At 36.0% G+C, this 19,801-nt stretch overlaps 1 protein-coding gene across 9 annotated transcripts in view; it reads left to right on the top strand.

Moving 5' to 3' along the window:
• Positions 1 to 19,801, top strand: part of GCFC2 (GC-rich sequence DNA-binding factor 2) — an 81,542-nt gene that overhangs the window by 32,785 nt on the left and 28,956 nt on the right. For 4 of the 9 annotated variants that reach the window (XR_009599829.1, XM_012170683.5, XM_004005926.6 and 1 more), the window contains exons 5-10: positions 3,692 to 3,807; positions 10,901 to 11,087; positions 15,591 to 15,714; positions 16,700 to 16,781; positions 17,246 to 17,358; positions 18,379 to 18,578. Coding sequence is in view for 7 of the 9 variants with exons in the window: in XM_012170683.5 (XP_012026073.2) it covers positions 3,692 to 3,807; positions 10,901 to 11,087; positions 15,591 to 15,714; positions 16,700 to 16,781; positions 17,246 to 17,358; positions 18,379 to 18,578 (822 nt within the window). In the remaining 2 variants the exon portion in view is untranslated. Of the gene's footprint in view, positions 1 to 3,691; positions 3,808 to 10,900; positions 11,088 to 15,590; positions 15,715 to 16,699; positions 16,782 to 17,245; positions 17,359 to 18,378; positions 18,579 to 18,674; positions 18,834 to 19,801 lie in introns of those variants that run through there. The other 5 variants (XM_042246109.1, XM_042246108.1, XM_042246107.2 and 2 more) reach the window with 4 other exon arrangements.

Here is a 19,801-nt window from a genome sequence, read left to right as displayed (position 1 = left end):
TTGCATATTCTGTTTCACTTCAAGTGATTGGTCTTTTCAAAGTATGTTGTTTCTTCTTGATTCAATTCTGGTGAGCTGTTATGTTTTTAGAAATTTGTCCATTTCTTCCAGGTTGTTCAGTTTGTCAGTATATAATTGTTCATAGTGTTTTCTTATAGTTTCTTTGTATTTCTGCAATAACAGCTGTGATTTCTCCTCTTTCATATCTCACTTTGCTTATGTGATTCCTGTCTCTTTTCTTCTTGGTGAGACTGGCTAGAGGTTTGTCAATCTTATTTATTCTTTCAAAGAAACAGCCTTTGTTTTTATTGATTTCTTTCTATCATTTTTAATCCCTACTTTATTTCCTCTCTGATCATTATTATTTTCTTCTGACTTTGAGTTTTGTTTTTTTCTCCTTTTTCTAATTCTTTTAGGCATTAGATTTTTAATTTGAGATTTTTCTTATTTCTGTAGAAGGCCTGTATCACTGTGAACTGCCCTCTAAGTAAACTGCTTTTATTGCATCCTACAGAATGATTATCTTTTCATTGTCATTTTTCTTAAGGTATCTTTTTGCTTTCATCGTTGACCCATTGGGGTTTTTTTGTTTTTTGGTTTTTGAGGCAAGTTCTTTAGACTCCAGGTAATCGAGTTTTTTGTTTGTTTTGTCATTTCTGTTTCTGTGGTTAATTTCAGTTTCATGCTGTTGTGGTCAGAAAAGCTACTTCAAAAATCTCTGTACTCTTAAATTTATTTAGCCTTCTTTTGTGCCCCAGTATGTGGTCAAGCACAGAGAATGTTCCATGTGCACTTGAATGTATATTGTTTTATATATATAAATATAATGTCCTGTAAATATCAATTAAGTCTAAATGTTCTAGTGTATCATTTAGGATTTCTGTTGCCTTGTCGATTTTCTGTCTAGAAGACCTGTCCATTGATATGAGTAGGGTATTAAAGTCTCTTACTGTTGTATTCCTGTCCATTTCTCCCTTTATGTCTGTGTTTGTTCTGTGTAATCAGGTACTCCTATATTGGGTGCATATATGTTGAATGTAATATACTCTTCTTATGTTGATTCTCTCATCGTTATATAGTGTCCTTCTTTATCTTTCTTTATGACCTTTGTTTTAAAGTCCATTACTGCTGCCCATGCTTTCTTATTATCATTTCTGTTTGCATGAAATATCTTTTTCCATCCTCTCACTTTCAGTCTGTGTGTTGTTCATCCTAATGTGGGCCCCTTGTAGGCAGCATATTGTGGGCTCTTGTTTTTTAATCCAGGCTGCCACTCATTGTCTTTTGATTGCAGCATTTAGTCCATTGGCAGTTAAGGTAATTATTAATAGATGTATATTTATTACCATTTTTATCCTTATTTTCCAGTTGATTTTGTATTTGTTCTTTATTATTTTTTTCCCTTTTGTGGTTTGATGATTTCTTTTGTATTATGCTTGAGTTCTCTTCTTATTGATTTTTGTGACTCTGTTGTATGTTTTAAATATGTGGTTTTACACTCAGTCATGTCCAACTCTTTGTGACCCCATGGACTGTACAGTCCATGGAATTCTCCAGGCCAGAATACTGGAGTGGGCAGCCTTTCCCTTTTCCAGGAGATCGTCCCAACCCAGGGATCGAACCAAGGTCTCCTGCATTGCAGGAGGATTCTTTACCAGCTGAGCTACAAGGGAAGCCCAACTTGTGGTTACCACACTGTTTTCAAGTATGTTAACCCATTACTATATCTACTTCCTTTAGGCTGATAGTCATATGTCCTCAAACACATTCTAAAATTTAAAAATCTACTTATTTTTACATTCCAACTCAGCATTTTATGATTTTGATGTCCTCTTCTACATCTTCACGTTTATGCTTTTGCTGTTCATTTTGTTTATCATTGCTTTCATAAAAAATGTTTTTGTGAAATTTAATTTAATATGAATACTGGCTCATTTAAGTTATTTCCTTTCCATTTTGGATTTTCTCTTTTTTCTCTTTTCTATAGATTATTGCTTCTTTGCTAGGATAGATTAATATTGCTGTTATTCTTTTAGTTTTTTCTCTTCTGAGAAATTCTTTTTCTCCTGTTCTCAATGATAATCTTGATGTGTGGAGTATGCTAGGTTGCGTATTTTTTTCCTTTCTGGACTTTGAATATATTTTGCCACTCCCTTCTAGCTTGCAATGTTTTCTGTAGAGAAATCAGTTAAAAGCCTTATGAGGGTTCCCTTGTAATTAACTCTTCGTTTTTCTTATGCAGCCTTTAGAATCCTCTCTTTAACTTTTGCCACTTTAATGATAATATGTCTTGGTGTATGACTGCTTGAGTTCATCTTGTTTGAGACCATGTGCTTCTTATGGGCTTCCCAGGTGGCTCAGTGGGTGAAGAATTTGTCTGCAATGCAGGAGATGCAGGTTTGATCCCTGGGTTAGGAAGATTCCCTGGAGGAGGACATGGTGACCCACTGCAGTGTTCTTGCCTAGAGAATTCCATGGACAGAGGAGCCTGGCAGGCTACATTTTGTGGGGTTCCAAAGAGTCGGACACGACTAAAGTGACTGCTGTGCTTCCTATACCTAGATATCTGTTTCCTTGTTTAAGTTTGGGAAGTTTTCAGCCATAATTTCTTGAAATGCATTTTCTATCCCCTTTTCCCTTTCTTCCTTTTTCCAGTTATGCATAGGTTGGCATTCTTTATATTATCCCATAATTCTCACATTGCTTTCGTTTTCTTCATTTGGTTTTCTGTCTGCTGCTCTGATTGGGTGTTTTCCATTATTCCATCTTCCAGAACACTTATGTGTTCTGCATTATTCATTTTCTATTTATATTGCCTTTAGCTCAGCTTTCATCTTGGCAAGTGAGTTTTCTAATTTTCTCAGCTCCTCTTTCTAGTTTCTAGTTCCTTTTTAGAGTAGTCTGTATTTCAGTTGACACCCTTTCTTAATTCCTTCAGTATTTTCATTATCTCCTTTTTGAAATCAGTGTTTATTAAACTGAAGGGGTCTGTTTCAGTGATTGTTCTTTTAAGGCAATTCTCTTGATCTTTTAATTGAGAGTGGTTCTTCTGTGTCTTCATTTCACTTATATTTCTATTCTGCCATCTTGATTGACGCCTCTGGTATTTGTTTTTTTGAGAGTATGCTGCTGCTGGTACTGCTAAGTCATTTCAGTCGTGTCCGATTCTGTATGACCCCATAGACAGCAGCCCACCAGGCTTCCCCGTCCCTGGAATTCTCCAGGCAAGAACACTGGAGTGGGTTGCCATTTCCTTCTCCAATGCATGAAAGTGAAAAGTGAAAGTGAAGTCGCTCAGTCGTGTCCAACTCTTAGCGACCCCATGGACTACAGCCCACCAGGCTCCTCCATCCATGGGATTTTCCAGGCAAGAGTACTGGAGTGGGGTGCCATTGCTTTCTCCGTTTGAGAGTATATTAGATCATAAATAGAGCTAGCTTTAGAAACGCTGAAAACCAAGCTTTTGTGAAAAATGAGATTTTGTAATTTGCCTCTTGCATGTAAGTTTAAAGTTCTAAATTTTAAAACTGTGTGATAATTTTAAAAACATTTTATTACAACCATAATGAATGTCAGAGGCATGGAATTTTAAGCTGGTGAGACCTTAGTGTATCCAGTCTGCTTTCATGGTATTAGTATTTGGAAGACTAATGAATGTTGAAAACAACACAAATTTTCATATTATTTTTAGGGACAAGACATAGATCTTTCTTACAGCCATGAATCTCAAACAGTGAAGAAGTTTGATGCTTCCATTTCATTTCCACCAGTAAGTTTAGAAATTATAAAGAAGAAACTAAATACTAGGTAAGTAATATTAATTTTAAAATTTACATTTGTTATAGACATTTAGTAGTGAAAAAATTAGCACTATAATATTTTTAATTGAGACTTCCCTTGGTGGTCCAGTGGTTAAAAATCTGCCTTGCAGTATAGGGAACTTGGGTTCAGTCCTTGGTCAGGGAACTAAGATCCCACATGCAGGGCAACCACTGACCCTGTGAGCTACAGCTAAGACCTGACACAGCCATAAATATAAATATATATTTTATTAATTATTAAATGATAATATTAAAGAGTTATAGGAAAAACCTTTTTTGTATATGTCTTTCAGTGTTCATAATAGATATATCTTGTAGTTAAAATCAATAAATAATATCAAATCCTGCTTTTTTTAACTTACTATTTTTAATCTGCATTTATCTACACCACTAGACCTGCCTTACAAAAATTGATGAATGATATCCTTCAAGTTAATGAAAGGACACTGTACAGTAGCATGAGGCATATAAAAATACAGAGTTCTCTGGTAAAGGTAAATGTATACATAAGTGCAGAATACTGTAAGAGTGGTATGACAATCACTTTTAATTCAGAAATTGAATTTAAAAGGTAAAAACACAAACATAAGTATGATATTATGTTAATGCATACAAAAATGTTTAATGTAATTTGTGGTATCAATAACAAGAGGTGGCAGGGGAGGTGTAAAAGAATAGAGTTTTCATATGAGATTGAAGTTAAAATGTTTTCAGTTTAAAAGAGATGACTGGAATTGCAATATTTTTTGTAAACCCCATGGTAAACATAAAAGAAATACCTATAGAAGATATGCAGTGGAAAATGAAAATGACCCAAAACACATCACTGAAAATATAAAATAACAAAACCCAAGGCAGCAAGAGAGGAAGAGGGACAAAATAACTATAAGACAAAAAGCAGTTTTAAAATGGCAATCATAAGTCCTTCCATATCACTAATTACTTTAAATATAAATGGATTAAATTCTATAATCAAAAGATATACAGTGGCTGAATGGGTTGAAAAGAAAAGCAAGATCCAATAGTTCCCTGGCAGTCTAGTGGTTAGGGCCCAGGTTCAATCCTTGGTCAGGAAACTAATATCCCACAAGCCACCCAAGCCAAAAAAAAAAAAAAAAGGCAAGTTACAACTTATACCATCTGCAAGAGTCTCACTTAGGCTTAAGGATGTATATGGAATGAAAGTGAAAGTCTTACAAAAAGATTCCATGCTGTTTGTAAACAAAAGAGACCAGGAGTGCCATTACTTGGAGAAAAGGATTTTAAGTTAAAAACTACGTGAGACTATAAAAGCCATTGTATAATATAAAAGGATCAATTCATTGGGACAGTATAGCAGTTATATACATATATATGTGTGAGATGGCTTCACTGGCTAATTCTACCAAACATTTAATGATGAATTAATACCATTCCTTCTCAAACTCTTCCAAAAAGCTGAAGAGGAGATGACATTTACAAGCTCATTCTCTGAGGTCAGCATTACCCTGATCCCCCAAATCCCAAAGATAGTATAAGAAAAGCAAATTAGTAAACCAGTATCCTTGATGAATACTGATGTAAAAATCCACAATAAAATACTTGCAAATGTAAGTTAAGAGAATTATATGCCATGACCAAGTGAGATTTATTCCTGGAATATGAGAATGTTTCTTAAGAAAATCAGTGTGATACACTATGTAAACAGAATGAATGGTGAAAACCACACGATCATCTCAGCTGATTACAAGAAAAGCCTTTGACGATGTTAAGCATGCTTTTATGAGAAATTGTTAATACTTCAACATAATAAAGACTGTATAGGAGTAATGGACAGCTAATATCATATTTAGTCATAGAAAACTGGAAGCTTTCCCTGTAGGGTCAGGAGCAAGGCAAGGATGCCTGTTCTTGTCTCTTGTATTCAACAAAGTATTGAAAGCCCTAGCCAGAGAATTCAGGTGAGAATAAAAATAAAAGATATCAAAGTAGGAGAGCAAGAAGTAAAATTATCTCTGGTCACAGATGACATGATCTTACACATGGGAAAACCCGAAGACTTCATTTAACACAAAGAAACAAACACAAACCCTATTAGAGCTAATAAATCTAGCAAAATTGCAGGATGAAAATCACTTGTTTCTGTGCACGAACAATGAAAAGTCCCAAAATATATATTTAGAAAACATTTACAATAGCATTAAAAAGACTATAACTTAGGAATTAGTCAAGGGGGTGCAAGTTTTATACACCAGAAAATTGCTGAAAGAAGTGGAAGACATAAGTTAATGGAAAGCTATCCATGATCATGGTTTAGAAAGTTTAGTTACAATGTTCATATTACCCAAAGCAATCTATAGATGTAATGCATTCTCTATCAAAATCCCAATGGCATTTTTTGCAGAAATAGGGAAAAAAATCCTAAAATACATTCAGTTCATTTCTGCCACTCAGTCGTGTCCGACTCTTTGTGACCCCATGGTCTGCAGCACTCCAGGCTTCCCTGTCCATTACCAACTCCCAGAGGCTATTCAGGTTCATGTCCATTAAGTCTATGATGCCATCCAACCATCTCATCCTCTGTTGTCCCCTTTTCCTCTTGCCGTCAGTCTTTCCTAGCATCAGGGTCTTCTATGAGTTGGTTCTTCGCATGAGGTGGCCAGAGTATTGGAGTTTCAGCTTCAGCATCAGTCCTTCCAGTGAATATTCAGGACTGATTTTCTTTAGGATGGACTGGTTGGATCTCCTTGCAGTCCTAGGGACTCTCAAGAGTCTTCTCCAATACCAATACATATAGAATCTCAAAGAACCCAAGAAAGAAAAAAACACAAGCGATAAAAGCAAAAATAGACAGTTGGGACTATATGAAACTAGATTCTGCATAGCAAGGAAATAATAAACAAAGTGAAAAGGCAGCCAACAGAATAAGAGAAGATATTTGCAAGCCATATATATGATAAGCAGTTAATACCCCAAATATGTAAGTAGCTCATATAATTCAACAACAAACTACCCAACAGAAAGATGGTCAAAGGATTGGAATAAACCTTCCTCGAAGACATACAAGTGGTGAAGGACCATGAAGAGATGCTCAACATCACTAATGATTAGAGAATTACAGAACATAACCTCACTCTAGGGGATCTTCTCAATCCAAGGACTGAACCCACATCTCCTGCAGTTCCTTCACTGGCAGGTGGCTTCGTTACTACTTGAGCCACTTGGGAAGCTCTGTATGATGTGTTGCAGTGGTGAAGAATCCACTTGCCAGTTCAGGAGATGCAAGAGACACCAGTTCAATCCCTGGGTCAAGAAGATCTCCTAGAGTAGGAAATAGCAACCCACTCCAGTATTCTTGCCTAGCAAATTCCATGGACATAGGAGCCTGGCGGGCTATAGTCAGTGGGTTCACAAAGAGTCAGACAGGAGTCAGCAACTAAGCATACAAACAAAGTAGTCAGACTCTTAGAAACTAAAAGTAGGATGGTGGTTGCCCTGTGTGGAGGGGAGTGGAATGGAAAGTTGTTGATCAATGAGTATAAAATTTCAGTTCTGCAGGATGAAAAAGTTCTAAAGATCTGTTATACAGCAGTGTGCATATAGTTAATACTACTGTAATGTACTTTAAAATGGTTAAGATTGTAAGTTACATGTTTTTTACTACAGTAAAAAATTATAAGCATATAGTAATATTTTGTTAATCCATATAGTTGGTATATTGCATTTCTATGTTAGATGTTTTGGTTTCTACGTTTGTCTATTACAAATAATGCTACAGATAATGAACATTTTGTTCCTATAAGTCATTTAAACTGTAATATTATTTCTTAACATAAATTTCCAGGGAAAGTTAACTGCAACAAAAGTTAGGTTATATTTTTAAGATTCTTAGTACAAATACATTTCTAAAGCATAGCTAACCATTATTTATTGCTATTAATAGTTATCTCTTGGAGTTCCCTGGTGGTCCAGTGGTTAAGAGTACACCTTGCCAATGTAGAGGACACAGATTCAATCCCTGGTCTGGGAAGATTACACATGTCATAGGGCAGCGAAGCCTGACGTACCAGGTTCCTCTGTCCATGGGATTTGCAAGGCAAGAATACTGGAATGCACTGCCATTTCCATCTCCAGGGGATCTTGCCTGGAGATCGAACCTGCATCTCCTGTATTGGCAGACAGATTCTGTACCACTGAGCCACCAGGGAAGCCCATAAGGAGATTAGCAAAAGTTTTAATTTTTTAAATTGTTTGATTCAGGTCCAAATATTATGAATTTATTTCATTGGTAGTTAATTCTCTAATTCTAATGTACTTACAGTGTCAAATATAGGTCACAAAACAAAAAATTCATACATGCCCAAATGGCTTTAATACCAGTTCCTGGGTTGGGAAGATCCCCTGGAGAAGGCAATGGCTACCCGCTCCAGTATTCTTGCTTAGAGAATTCCATGGACAGAGGCTACAGTCCATGGAGTCCCAAAGAGTCGGACACGACGGAGTGACTAACACTAACTAACAGATACCTATATTCTAAGGAATACTACAGACTAATCTAACAGTAATTCCACATGGACTCTTGTGTTTCAAATATAAGACCACTAAAGGATCAGAAATTACAAAAAAACCCTTCTTAAGGATATGATTAAGAAGGTTGAATGTTCAGATCACCACCAAATTGCACTTATCTCACATGCTAGCAAAGTAATGCTCAATATTCTCCAAGTGAGTCTTCAACAGTACATAAACTGAGAACTTCCAAATGTTCAAGCTGGATTTAGAAAAGGCAAAGGAACCAGGGATCAAATTGCCAGCTTCCACTGGGTCATAGAAAAAGCAAGAGAGTTCCAGAAAAACATCTACTTCTGCTTCATTGACTATGCTAAAGCCTTTGACTGTGTGGATCACAACAAACTGGAAAATTCTTCAAGAGATGGGAATACCAGACCACCATACCTACTTCCTGAGAAATCTGTATGCAGGTGAAGAAGCAACAGTTAGAACTGGACATGGAACAACAGACTGGTTCTGAATTGGGAAAGGAGTACATCAAGGCTGTATATTGTTACCCTACTTATTTAACTTATATGCAGAGCACATCATGCAAAATGCTGTACTGGATGAAACACAAGCTGGAATCAGAATTGCCGGGAAAAATATCAGTAACCTCTGATTTACAGATGACACTACCCTATGGCAGAAAGCGAAGAGGAACTAAAGAGCCTCTTGATGGAGAGTGAAAAATCTGGCTTAAAATTCAACATTCAAAAAATGAAGATCATGGCATCTGGTCCCATCTCTTCATGGCAAATAGATGGGGAAACAATGAAAACAGTGAGAGACTTTATTTTCTTGGGCTCCAAAATCACTGTAGATGGTGGTGACTGCAGCCATGAAAATGAAAGACATTTGCACCTTGGAAGAAAAGCTATGACCAACCTAGACAGCATATTAAAAAGCAGACCTTTGCCAACAAAGGTCCATCTAGTCAAAGGTATGATTTTCCCAGTAGTCATGTGTGGAAGTGAGAGTTGGACTATAGAGAAGGCTGAGCACTGAATAATTGATTGCTTTTGAACTGTGATGCTGGAGAAGACTCTTGAGGGTCCCTTGGACTGCACGGAGATCAAACCAGTCAGTCCTAAAGGAAATCAACCTTGAATATTCATTGGAAGGTCTGATGTTGAAGCTGAAGCTCCAATACTTTGGCCATCTGATGCAAAGGTCCAAATCATTGGAAAAGACCCTGATGCTGAGCAAGATTGAAGGCAGGGGAAGGGGATGACAGAGGATAAGATGGTTGGATGGCATCACCAGTTCAATAGATGTGAATTTGAACAAGCTCCAGGAGATGGTGAAGGACAGGGAAGTTTGGAGTGCTGCAGTTCATGGGGTCACAAAGACTCAGACACAACTTAGCAACTTAACAACAATAACAACAAGGGCATTTTTAAGACATCACTTGTGAAGCTGTGCTGGAAAACTCACCTGAAATGGGACAAGGTTTCCGTCTTGCCTGGAAGCTCCCTTACATCTCTGCAAAGCAGGAGACCCAATGCTCCTGAAAGTGTGAATAAGAGCAGTGTCCTGAGCAGCAGCTTGAAGAGAAATGGAAAGGAATCAGTGGTCCTCAAGATTGAGGAGTATCACAGAAAAGGAGATGTTGAGCCTACAGGGTCCTGTGGAGCTCGTAGGTATTGAGGCCTTTTTTTTTTTTTTTTTCCCTTCACTTATTATAGGCTAGACTCTAGTTTCCATGACCCTCTCTCTGTTCCAAATGGCAGAACAGTTGCTAAACAAAGGAGGAACAGCAATGAGACCACCCAAGGCAAGATTAAAGGTCCAGAGAAGCTCATCAAGATTAGGAGACTGGACCAACTGGATCCTGCACTCACGTAGCCTTGTCTAATTAAGACTAGATTGTGTGCAGCTCCCTTACATCTCTTCAAAGCAGGAGACCTGAAGTGTGAAAACAGAGCAGTGTCCCAAACAACAGCTTGAAGAGAAATGGAAGGCAATGAAACCACCTGAGGCAAGATTAAAGGTCCAGAGATGCCCATCAAGATTGGAAGACTGGACCACCTCAGACTCCGCATATAACCCACCCTTTGAAACATTGCAAAAGAAAGACTGTTACTGCCTATATAAAGTAAGTACACATATGGAGGAGGGCATTGCATCCCACTCCAGTACTGTTGACTGAAGAATCTCATGGACAGAGGAGCCTGGCGGGCTACAGTCCATAGGGTCACAGACTTGGACATGACTGAAGAGACTTTGCACAATTATTCTAGCAGGTCATCTAGTTTACACATTCTGATCGATCCACACTAACTTCTCCTCTAAGGCTACCCTGAGATTAGCTGTAGCACCTAAAAATCTCTCCATGTCCTATGCTACCTTTCCCTTTGAAGCCTCTCTTATCGTGGAATTTTCCTTTGCTCCACAGGTCTTATAAACCGAGGTTTATATGATTGTCAGTTTTCTTGGTGGTCTTTATAAGGTAGCTCTGAAAAAATTTTCATTAGACTGCTACTTACTATAATAGAAATAAATTTGTAATGTAAAGCAATTTTTATGTTTATTTTCTATTTATTTAGACTAACATTACTACAGGATACTCACCGCTCACATCTAAGAGAATATGAAAAATATATACAAGATATCAAGAGCTCAAAGAGTACCATCCAGAACCTAGAGAATTCATCAAATCAAGCTCTAAGTTTTAAATTTTATAAAAGCATGAAAATTTATGTGGAAAATTTAATTGACTGTCTTAATGAAAAGGTATGTGTCTATAAATATTAAATTATTTCCTTTTTATACAGAAATTCCCTTACCATGCGTTTTTTTTTTTTTAGCTTAAATCCCATAACTGGGTACTTCATAACTAGGTACTTGACATACTGGAAATATTAAATGTTCCCTTAATGTTGGACAGTTAGGTATTTTTTGTAATCATTTTGCAACATGTAAATAGCAATGTTTACATGCAAATAGAAGAAATATGGACAGAGGTTCGTGACATTGTACAGGAGGCAGTGATCAAGACCATCCCCAAGAAAAAGAAATGCAAAAAGGCAAAATGGTTGTCTGAAGAGGGCTTATAAATAGCTGAAAAAGAAGAGAAGCTAAAGGCAAAGGAGAAAAGGAAAGATATACCCATCTGAATGCAGAGTTTCAAAGAATAGCAGGGAGAGATAAGAAAGCCTTCTTCAGTGATCAGTGCAAAGAAATAGAGGAAAACAGTAGAATGAGAAACACTAGAAATCACTTCCAGAAAATTGGACATAATAAAGGACAGAAACAATATGGACCTAACAGAAGCAGAAGATATTAAGGAGAGGTGGCAAGAATACACAAAAGAACTATATAAAAAAGATCTTAGTGATCCAGATAACCACGGTGGTATGATCACTCACCTAGAGCCAGACATCCTGGAATGTGAAGTCAGGTGGGCCTTAGGAGGCACCACTACGAACAAAGCTAGTGGAGGTGATGGAATTCCAGCTGAGCAATTTCAAACCCTAGAAGATAATGTTGTGAAAGTGCTGCACTGAATATGCCAGCAAATTTGGAAAATTCAGCAGTGGCCACAGGACTGGAAAAGGTCAATTTTCATTCCAAGCCCAAAGAAAGGCAGTGCCAAAGAATGTTCAAACTACTGCACAATGGCACTCATCTCACATGCTAGTAAAGTAATGCTCAATATTGTCCAAGTGAGGCTTCAACAGTACATGAACCGAGAACTTCCAGATGTTCACTGGATTTAGAAAAGGCAGAGGAACCAGAGATCAAATTGCTAACATCCACTGGATCATAGAAAAAGCAAGAGTTCCAGAAAAACATCTACTTCTGCTTTATTGACTATGCTAAAACCTTTGACTGTGTGGATCACAACATACTGTGGAAAATTCTTCAAGAAATGGGAATACCAGACCACCTGCCCTGCCTCCTGAGAAATCTGTATTCAGGTAAAGAAGCAACAGTTAGAACTGGACATGGAACAACAGACTAGTTACAGATTGGGAAAGGAGTACGTCAAGGCTGTGTATTGTCATCCTGTTTATTTAACTTATATGTAGAGTATATCATGCAAAATGCCAGACTGGATGAAAGACAAGCTGGAATCAAGATTGCCTAGAGAAATACCAATAACCTCAGATACGCAGATGACACTACCCTTATGACAGAAAGAGGAACTAAAGAGCCTCTTGATGAAAGTGAAAGAGGAGAGTGAAAAATCTGGCTTAAAACTCAACATTCAAAATATGAAGATCATGGTATCCAGTCCTATCACTTCATGGCAAATAGATGGGGAAACAATGGAAACAGTGATAGACTTTATTTTCTTCGAAAATCACTGCAGATGGTGACCGCAGCCATGAATTTAAAAGACACTTGCTCCTTGGAAGAAAGGCTATGACAAACTAGACGACACATCAGAAAGCAGAGACATTACTTTGCTGACAAAGGTCCATCTGGTCAAAGCTGTGGTTTTTCCAGTAATCATGTATGGATGTGAGAGTTGGACCATAAAGAAAACTGAGTGCAAAGAATTGATGCTTTTTAATTGTGCTGGAGAAGACTCTTGAGAGTCCCTTGGACTGCAAGGAGATCAAACCAGTCAGTCCTAAAGGAAATCAGTCCTGAATATTCACTGGAAGGACTGATGATGAAGCTTAAGCTCCAATGCTTTGGCCACCTGACACAAAGAGCTTAATCATTAGAAAAGACCCTGATGTGGGGTAAGATTGAAGGCAGGATGAGATGGTTGTATGGCATCACTGACTCGATGGACAAGAGTTTGAGCAAGCTCCAGGAGGTGGTGATGTACAGGCAAGCCTGGCAGGCTGCAGTCTATGGGGTCACAAAGAGTCGGACACAGCTCAGCAACTGAACCGAACTGACTGAAATAGCAATATAAATTTTTAAAATTCTGTCTATTTAAGAAAAGTTCTAGAAATTGAATTACTGAGTCAAAGTTTCTAAATATATTAAGGCTTATGAAACATTACTAAATTATCCTTCAGAAAAATTCTATCAATTTCTAGTGTATTTAGTTTTTACATATTTATTTTGATTTCACAAGTCATTTGTTTTCTTAACACATATAGTTTTATTCTAGTGAATTATTTGTGTCCTTTACCCTGCTATCTTCTTGTTCATTCCATGGGTTTGTTTTTGTGAGTTATTTTCCTTTTTCCCAGTATATGATGAACAGCTTTCTATTGCTTAAAAATGTTAGTGCTTTATCCTATTTGATGTAGGTAAACATTCCAGTTTGTTTTGTCTTTTGATTTTGTTGAGGTTGTTTTTTGATATTGTTGTTGTTGTTTAGTCACTAAGTTGTATCCGACTCTTTTTTTACCCCATGAACTGTAGTCTGCCAGGCTTCTCTGTCCATGGGATTTCCCAGGCAAGAATACTGGAGTGGCATGCCATTTCATTCTCCAGGGGATCTTCTTGACTCAGGGATCAAACCCACATCTGCTTGGCTGGCAGATTCTTACTGCTCTGCTACCCAGGAAGTCCTTTTTTTTATATTAGGTGTGCTTTTTGTTTTTTTTCTTTTCAAAGTTTAATTGAAGTATAGTTGATTTACAATGTTGTGTTAGTTTCTGGTGTATAGCAAAGTGATTCAGTTATATATATGTATGTTCTTTTCATATTCTTTTCCATTATGGTTTATTTCAGGATATTGAATATAGTTCCCTGTGGTGTACAGTAGTATCTGGTTGCTTTTTTGTATATAGTAGTTTGTATCTGCTAATCCCAGACTCCTGGTTTATTCCTCCCCATAGATTCGTTTTTATCATATTTTATATTCTACAGATAAGTAATATCATAATATATTTGTCTTTTTCTTTCTGACTTACTTCACTTAGTATTATTGTCTCTAGGTGTATCCCTGCTGTTGCAAATGGCATTATCCTTTTTTATGGCTGGGTCGTATTCCTGTGTGTGTGTCTGGGTCGTATTCATGTGTGTGTGTGTGTGTACATATATACACCACATCGTGTGTGTGTGTGTGTGTGTGTGTGTACATATATACACCACATCATCCTTATCCAGGCATCTTTCAGGGACATTTAGGTTGCTTCCATGTTTTGGCTCTTGTAAATAATGTTGCTGTGAACATTGGGATGCATGTATCTGTTTGCATTAGAGTTTTCTCCAGATATATGCCCAAGAGTGTAATTTCAGGATCATATGGCAACTCTAGTTTTTTAAGGAACCACCATATTGTTTTTCATAGTAGCTGCACCAGTTTATACACCCAGCAACAGTGTAGGCGGGTTCCCTTTTCTCCACAGCCTCTCCAGTATTTGTTATATGTAGACATTTTGTTATTGACCTTTGTAACCAGTGTGATATGATACCTCATTGTAGTTTTGGTACACATTTCTCTATTAGCAATGACATCAGATGTTTTAAATTTTTATGTTAATCAGATTTATGAATCATTCTTTTCCATTATAATTCCTGTTTTTGTTTTATACATACTAAGTCCTTAAATTGGGGTCTTGAGTTGTCCTTTTCTTAAAGTAGACTAACCACTTTAAAAATACACTCTACTTTCTTCATTACTTTTAATTTACTTTTAAAAGATTACCAAATTAGTTTCTCCCCTATTGTTTTAAGTCGACTACCTTTAATACCATTTGGTAGCTACTTTTCTGAAATATTTATTACACTGTGACTTTCTTCATTCATCCTTGAAGAATTATACTGTCAAAGGCTTGAATCCATAGCATTAGCATGGAACATGATTGAAATGGAGGGAATTGTTGCCCAAGAAATATATAATATGAATGCCAGTTTTAACTAATCACTCAATTCTGCTTCACAGTTTGCTTTCTTGTCTGTTTAGGTCTCTTCTGTCCTCTATTTTTTTCAAATTTTACCAGTTTCTCCAGATGTTCCCTTACAGTCTGACATGCTCAGCCTGTGAAAAATAGCTGCAGTCATCATTTCCTCCTTCTCTTCTATCTCAAAAAAGAATCTTTCTTACCCACTTTTATCCATGTATCTTACTCCAGCCAAGTTAGGTTTTATTATTTATGCTATTTATAGCTGTTTTGGTACAATGTTTATTTTCTAGTTTTATTAGTATTATAAGTATTAGAAGCAATGTCTATTCCTCACAGTGTTCATTTAATTGAGATGTGATAGTATTAGAAATGTTTCTGTTATATGAAATTTGAGCATATAATGTGCTTATATATAATTATCTTTTATACTCATTTAATGACCACCCACAAAATGTTACTTATGTATGTATTTCAGATTATCAACATCCAAGAAATAGAATCAGCCATGCATGCACTCCTTTTAAAACAAGCCATGATCTTTATGAAACGCAGGCAAGATGAATTAAAACATGAATCAGCGTATTTACAACAGTTATCATGTTAGTGTTTGTCATGTTCAATGTGATTTTTTTGTTCATTAAGCTAAATTGTTAGCTAAAAGATAAAAATATTTTTATTTCTGTATAAAAAATGTTTATTGTGTATTTTCCCACTGACCTTTCACTTACCCTCTTCTAAAATTCCCAAACCATTTTAAAATCTGGGCTTCAAAATGTCTTAAATTAAGTCCAAATCTAAAAAAATAAAAATTATGACTTTTAATCACTTAGTGTTTGAAAGAAAATATTTATATGACCATTTAATGATTATTTTGAGATGACTTGACATAAACATATAGACTGTGTCAGAAGTCTAACTTTATAAACTTTCCATTAATTGTGGAAGTTAAAGAAATTCTGGTGCATTTCAGTGTAGAATCATCTATAAGATCTCATTATATTAATAAAAGAATTGGATGCAGCTCTTTAATTCTCACACTGATTTTGTATTTGCAGAGATGTCTTCCTTTGCTTAAGATGCTGTGAGGGTATAGTGAAAGAAATGAGATCACAGCATCAAGTAGATGATAAAAGCAAAATTAAAATGACTCAAATATATGACATTTAGTTGGTCATAAATTACAGTATATGCTAAAATAGGAGATAATATGAATGACATATTGGTAATATGTTTCTAGAATTTGACCATAGGGACAGGAAAAAAAAAAAAAGGTGGAAACTGCTGAAAAAGAATATAAGGGAACGAAACTTTATTTTTATTACTGTTCTCGAGTGCTGAACTATATTCACCAGACAAGGTACATTTTCTTAGATTAGCAAACTCAATACCTATTAATATTGTGGTAGAGAGTTAACATTGCAATTTCATTGCATGATGAAATATGTAATTTAAGCATAGTCTATGTATGGATGTTTATATATACAAATATTTATACATGCCTAAAATATAACTTTTGTTTTCAAAATGTTTCACTGTATTTCTTTTTAGAATTTACAGTATAAAATCAATTTTATTCATTAACAGGCAAACCTGAGACATCAGTAAATAAAAGCTTGGCTATAGATGAAAAAACTCAATCGATTTTAGAAGAGGTTGAATCTCGAAGGTAACTAAAGACTTACAGCATCACTGAGCAAGTGTTTTTCATAGTTTAAATACAGTTAATCATATAGTATAAATAACTATAACATAGCATATTAATTTGTGAGATTGGTGTAAAACCAAAATTTAGTTAAGCAGTCCTCTACCCTGTGACTTAAAGCACACTTGTGTATTTGGATCAGTTAGAAGGAATGTGTAAAGTGGTATTTATCAGGTTGGGACTGCCTCATACCTGGAAGCTAGTCCTAAATACATTGTTACTCCTTTTTCCAAATATAGGAGTGTCTAACAAGAATAAGAGGGAGAATCAGTTCAGATTAATGAAGCTAAAATGTCAAAAATATTAATATAAAATTGTGTGAGAGTATGATTGTTTATTTCTTGGCATTTTAAGTAATGATGACTTTTACTTTTTGTTTTAAAGCATTTATTTTCATATTTTATTTATTTTTTTTTTTGAAAAATAAGGGCACGAAGAAGACAAGCAAGGGTTCTTTCTGGGAATTGTACTCATGAAGAGGGAGCATCTAGTGATGATGAACTGTCTTCAGCAGACATGATTGACTTCCAAAAAAGCCAAGGTCAGTTATCAAGTTTCTGATGTGTCTTAGTTTGAAGTACTGAAATGATAGAAAATCTTTGCCATGATTGCCCTTAATTAAGCTATCCAAAATAGTTGGGAAAATTCAGAAAAAATAATACTTTTTTTTCCTTACTTGTCTTTACCTCTGAAAGAACGGATGAAATGGAGAAGTGGGATGAGTAGGATGAGTATTCCTGCATCTTTATAGTTTTTTCCCCTCAGCTTGTTTCATCTCCTGTTATAAATGAGCCATGAACATTTTGGCTTCATTTCTCTGCTACATGCTTTCTATATTATCTTTTTTTTTAGTTTTTAAAAATATTTATTTATTTGGCTGTGCCAGGTCTTAGTTGTGGCTTGTGGGATTTAGTTCCCTGACCAGGGACTGAACCTAGGCCTGCTGCACTGGGAGCTTGGAGTCTTAGCCACTGCACCACCATGGAAGTCCCTATTTGTTGTTCAGTCGCTCAGTAATGTCCCAGCTCTTTGCAGTCCCGTGGACTGCAGCATGGCAGGCTTTCCTGTCCTTCACAATCTCCGAGAATTTGAATTTGAATTGAATTTATAGTAAAGTCCATTTTTAGCGTTGTAAGAAGGTAAAATATGTAGTTGAAAGAACGTCCGCTTTACAGTCAAATAGATGAGTTCAAAGAGGGAATCTATTCTGTGTGACCTGAAGCGAATTACCTGACTTCACTGTGTCTGATATTGTTGTTTGCTTTTTCTTTGTCTGTGAACAGATAGGCTAGAAAAACTTACCTTTTAGGGAGAATAGTTATGATGATATGAGATAATGTTTATAATGTTTTGGCATATAGCAAGGGCTTAATAAGTGGTAGATTTTATCAGTATCAGTTGTTACTAAGGTGTGTGTTTTTTAATAAAAACTAATTTATATGTTAATGTCAGGAAATAACTTTCAACTCAGTTGATTACATAAGTTATACATAACTGTTTATAGGAATCAAAAATCACAAATGTAAAATGTGTCATATACAGAAGCTCATTTTCTTCACAGGTGACATTTTACAGGATCATAAGAAGATTTTTGAAGATGTACACAGTGATTTTTGTAATATCCAGAATATTTTATTGAAATTTCAACAATGGCGAGAAAAGTTTCCTGATTCTTATTATGAAGCTTTCATTAGTTTATGCATTCCAAAGCTTTTAAATCCCTTAATACGATTTCAGTTGATTGACTGGAACCCTCTTAAGGTATATGAGCTTAAAAAAATAATCCTGATCACATTTAGTTACTTAAATCCTCTTGTTATCAGATTAACTATAATATAAAATACCTCACCTTTAGAGATGGAATTAATAATCATACTTTGGAGTAGTCATTTACCATTTCTTGGGTCTCACGCTGTTTTAAGGCTAACACATCAGTAAAGGAAACACTTACAAAAAATCTTCTGTGGTAAGTTGAAGATCACTCAAAAAAATAAAGATAATATTAGACCATAAAAATTTTACAATCTGAGTGAATTTCAAAATACGTACCAAGAGTTCTGACATTGGAGATGACATAATGTGAATACTTGACTAGGAAAGCTACAGTGAAGATGAGGAATTTAAATGAGGATTTAAAGGGTATATAGAATTTAAACAGGAAGAGAGCGAGGAAGGTCTTTTGTAAAGGTACATGGGGAGAAATAGTTTTGTAGAGACTGCATAGATCTGAGTCAACAAGAGATACGACCTTGTTTTGATAGGTAATGGGAGGAGTGACGTGATGAAGGTAATGGTTTAGGAAGCTCTGAGCAATAGCTAACTTGGAGGGTAGAGAGAAAGAGATGAAGATATACTGAAAGGCAGTTGCTGTAGCCCAAGTCCAAGGAGATGAGTTCCTCACATAGGGTGATAGTGACAAAGCAAAGAGAAAGAAAGGGTTGATTACAAGTGATTTTATGAAGAATCAATAAACTACTGTGAATAACCCTAACAAAACACATCAAAATGTGACCCCAAGGTTTGGATTCTAAGTTATTAGGACAATTATAGTTCCTTTCATAGAAATGGTGTCTTTTCAAAGAGGGAAAAGGTTTTCAAGGAAGTTTTACATTATAGACAATGAAATTATGATGGGACATCCATGTGGTTAAGCAAACAGAAATGAGAAAATGAAATTCTAGGAAGAGAGCAGAGCTGAAAATAACGATTTAACAAAGGGTGAATCCCTTTTGTTTGACTAAGGCGGATCTTCCTCTGCCCTAGTCATGCATGCCTTTAGACTTTCTGTTAGGTTCAGGGCCATTCAGTGTTCTTAGTTTAGGAACCAAGCTTATCCCTAAGGTAGCTGGTTGGACGACAGCCTAGTTGTTAACCACTCAAGGTGAATTGAGTATTCTGTCACACATAGCAAAGATCTGTTCATTCAGTCATTTGACAAATAGTAATTGGCCATCTGCTGTTTGCTTAATAATAAGATAAGCCAC

This window comes from Ovis aries, chromosome 3 (genome assembly GCF_016772045.2).
Source record: "Ovis aries strain OAR_USU_Benz2616 breed Rambouillet chromosome 3, ARS-UI_Ramb_v3.0, whole genome shotgun sequence".
NCBI lineage: Eukaryota > Metazoa > Chordata > Mammalia > Artiodactyla > Bovidae > Ovis > Ovis aries.
The sequence above is the reverse complement of the archived record's forward strand: the minus strand, read 5'-3'. Positions and strand labels throughout refer to the sequence as shown.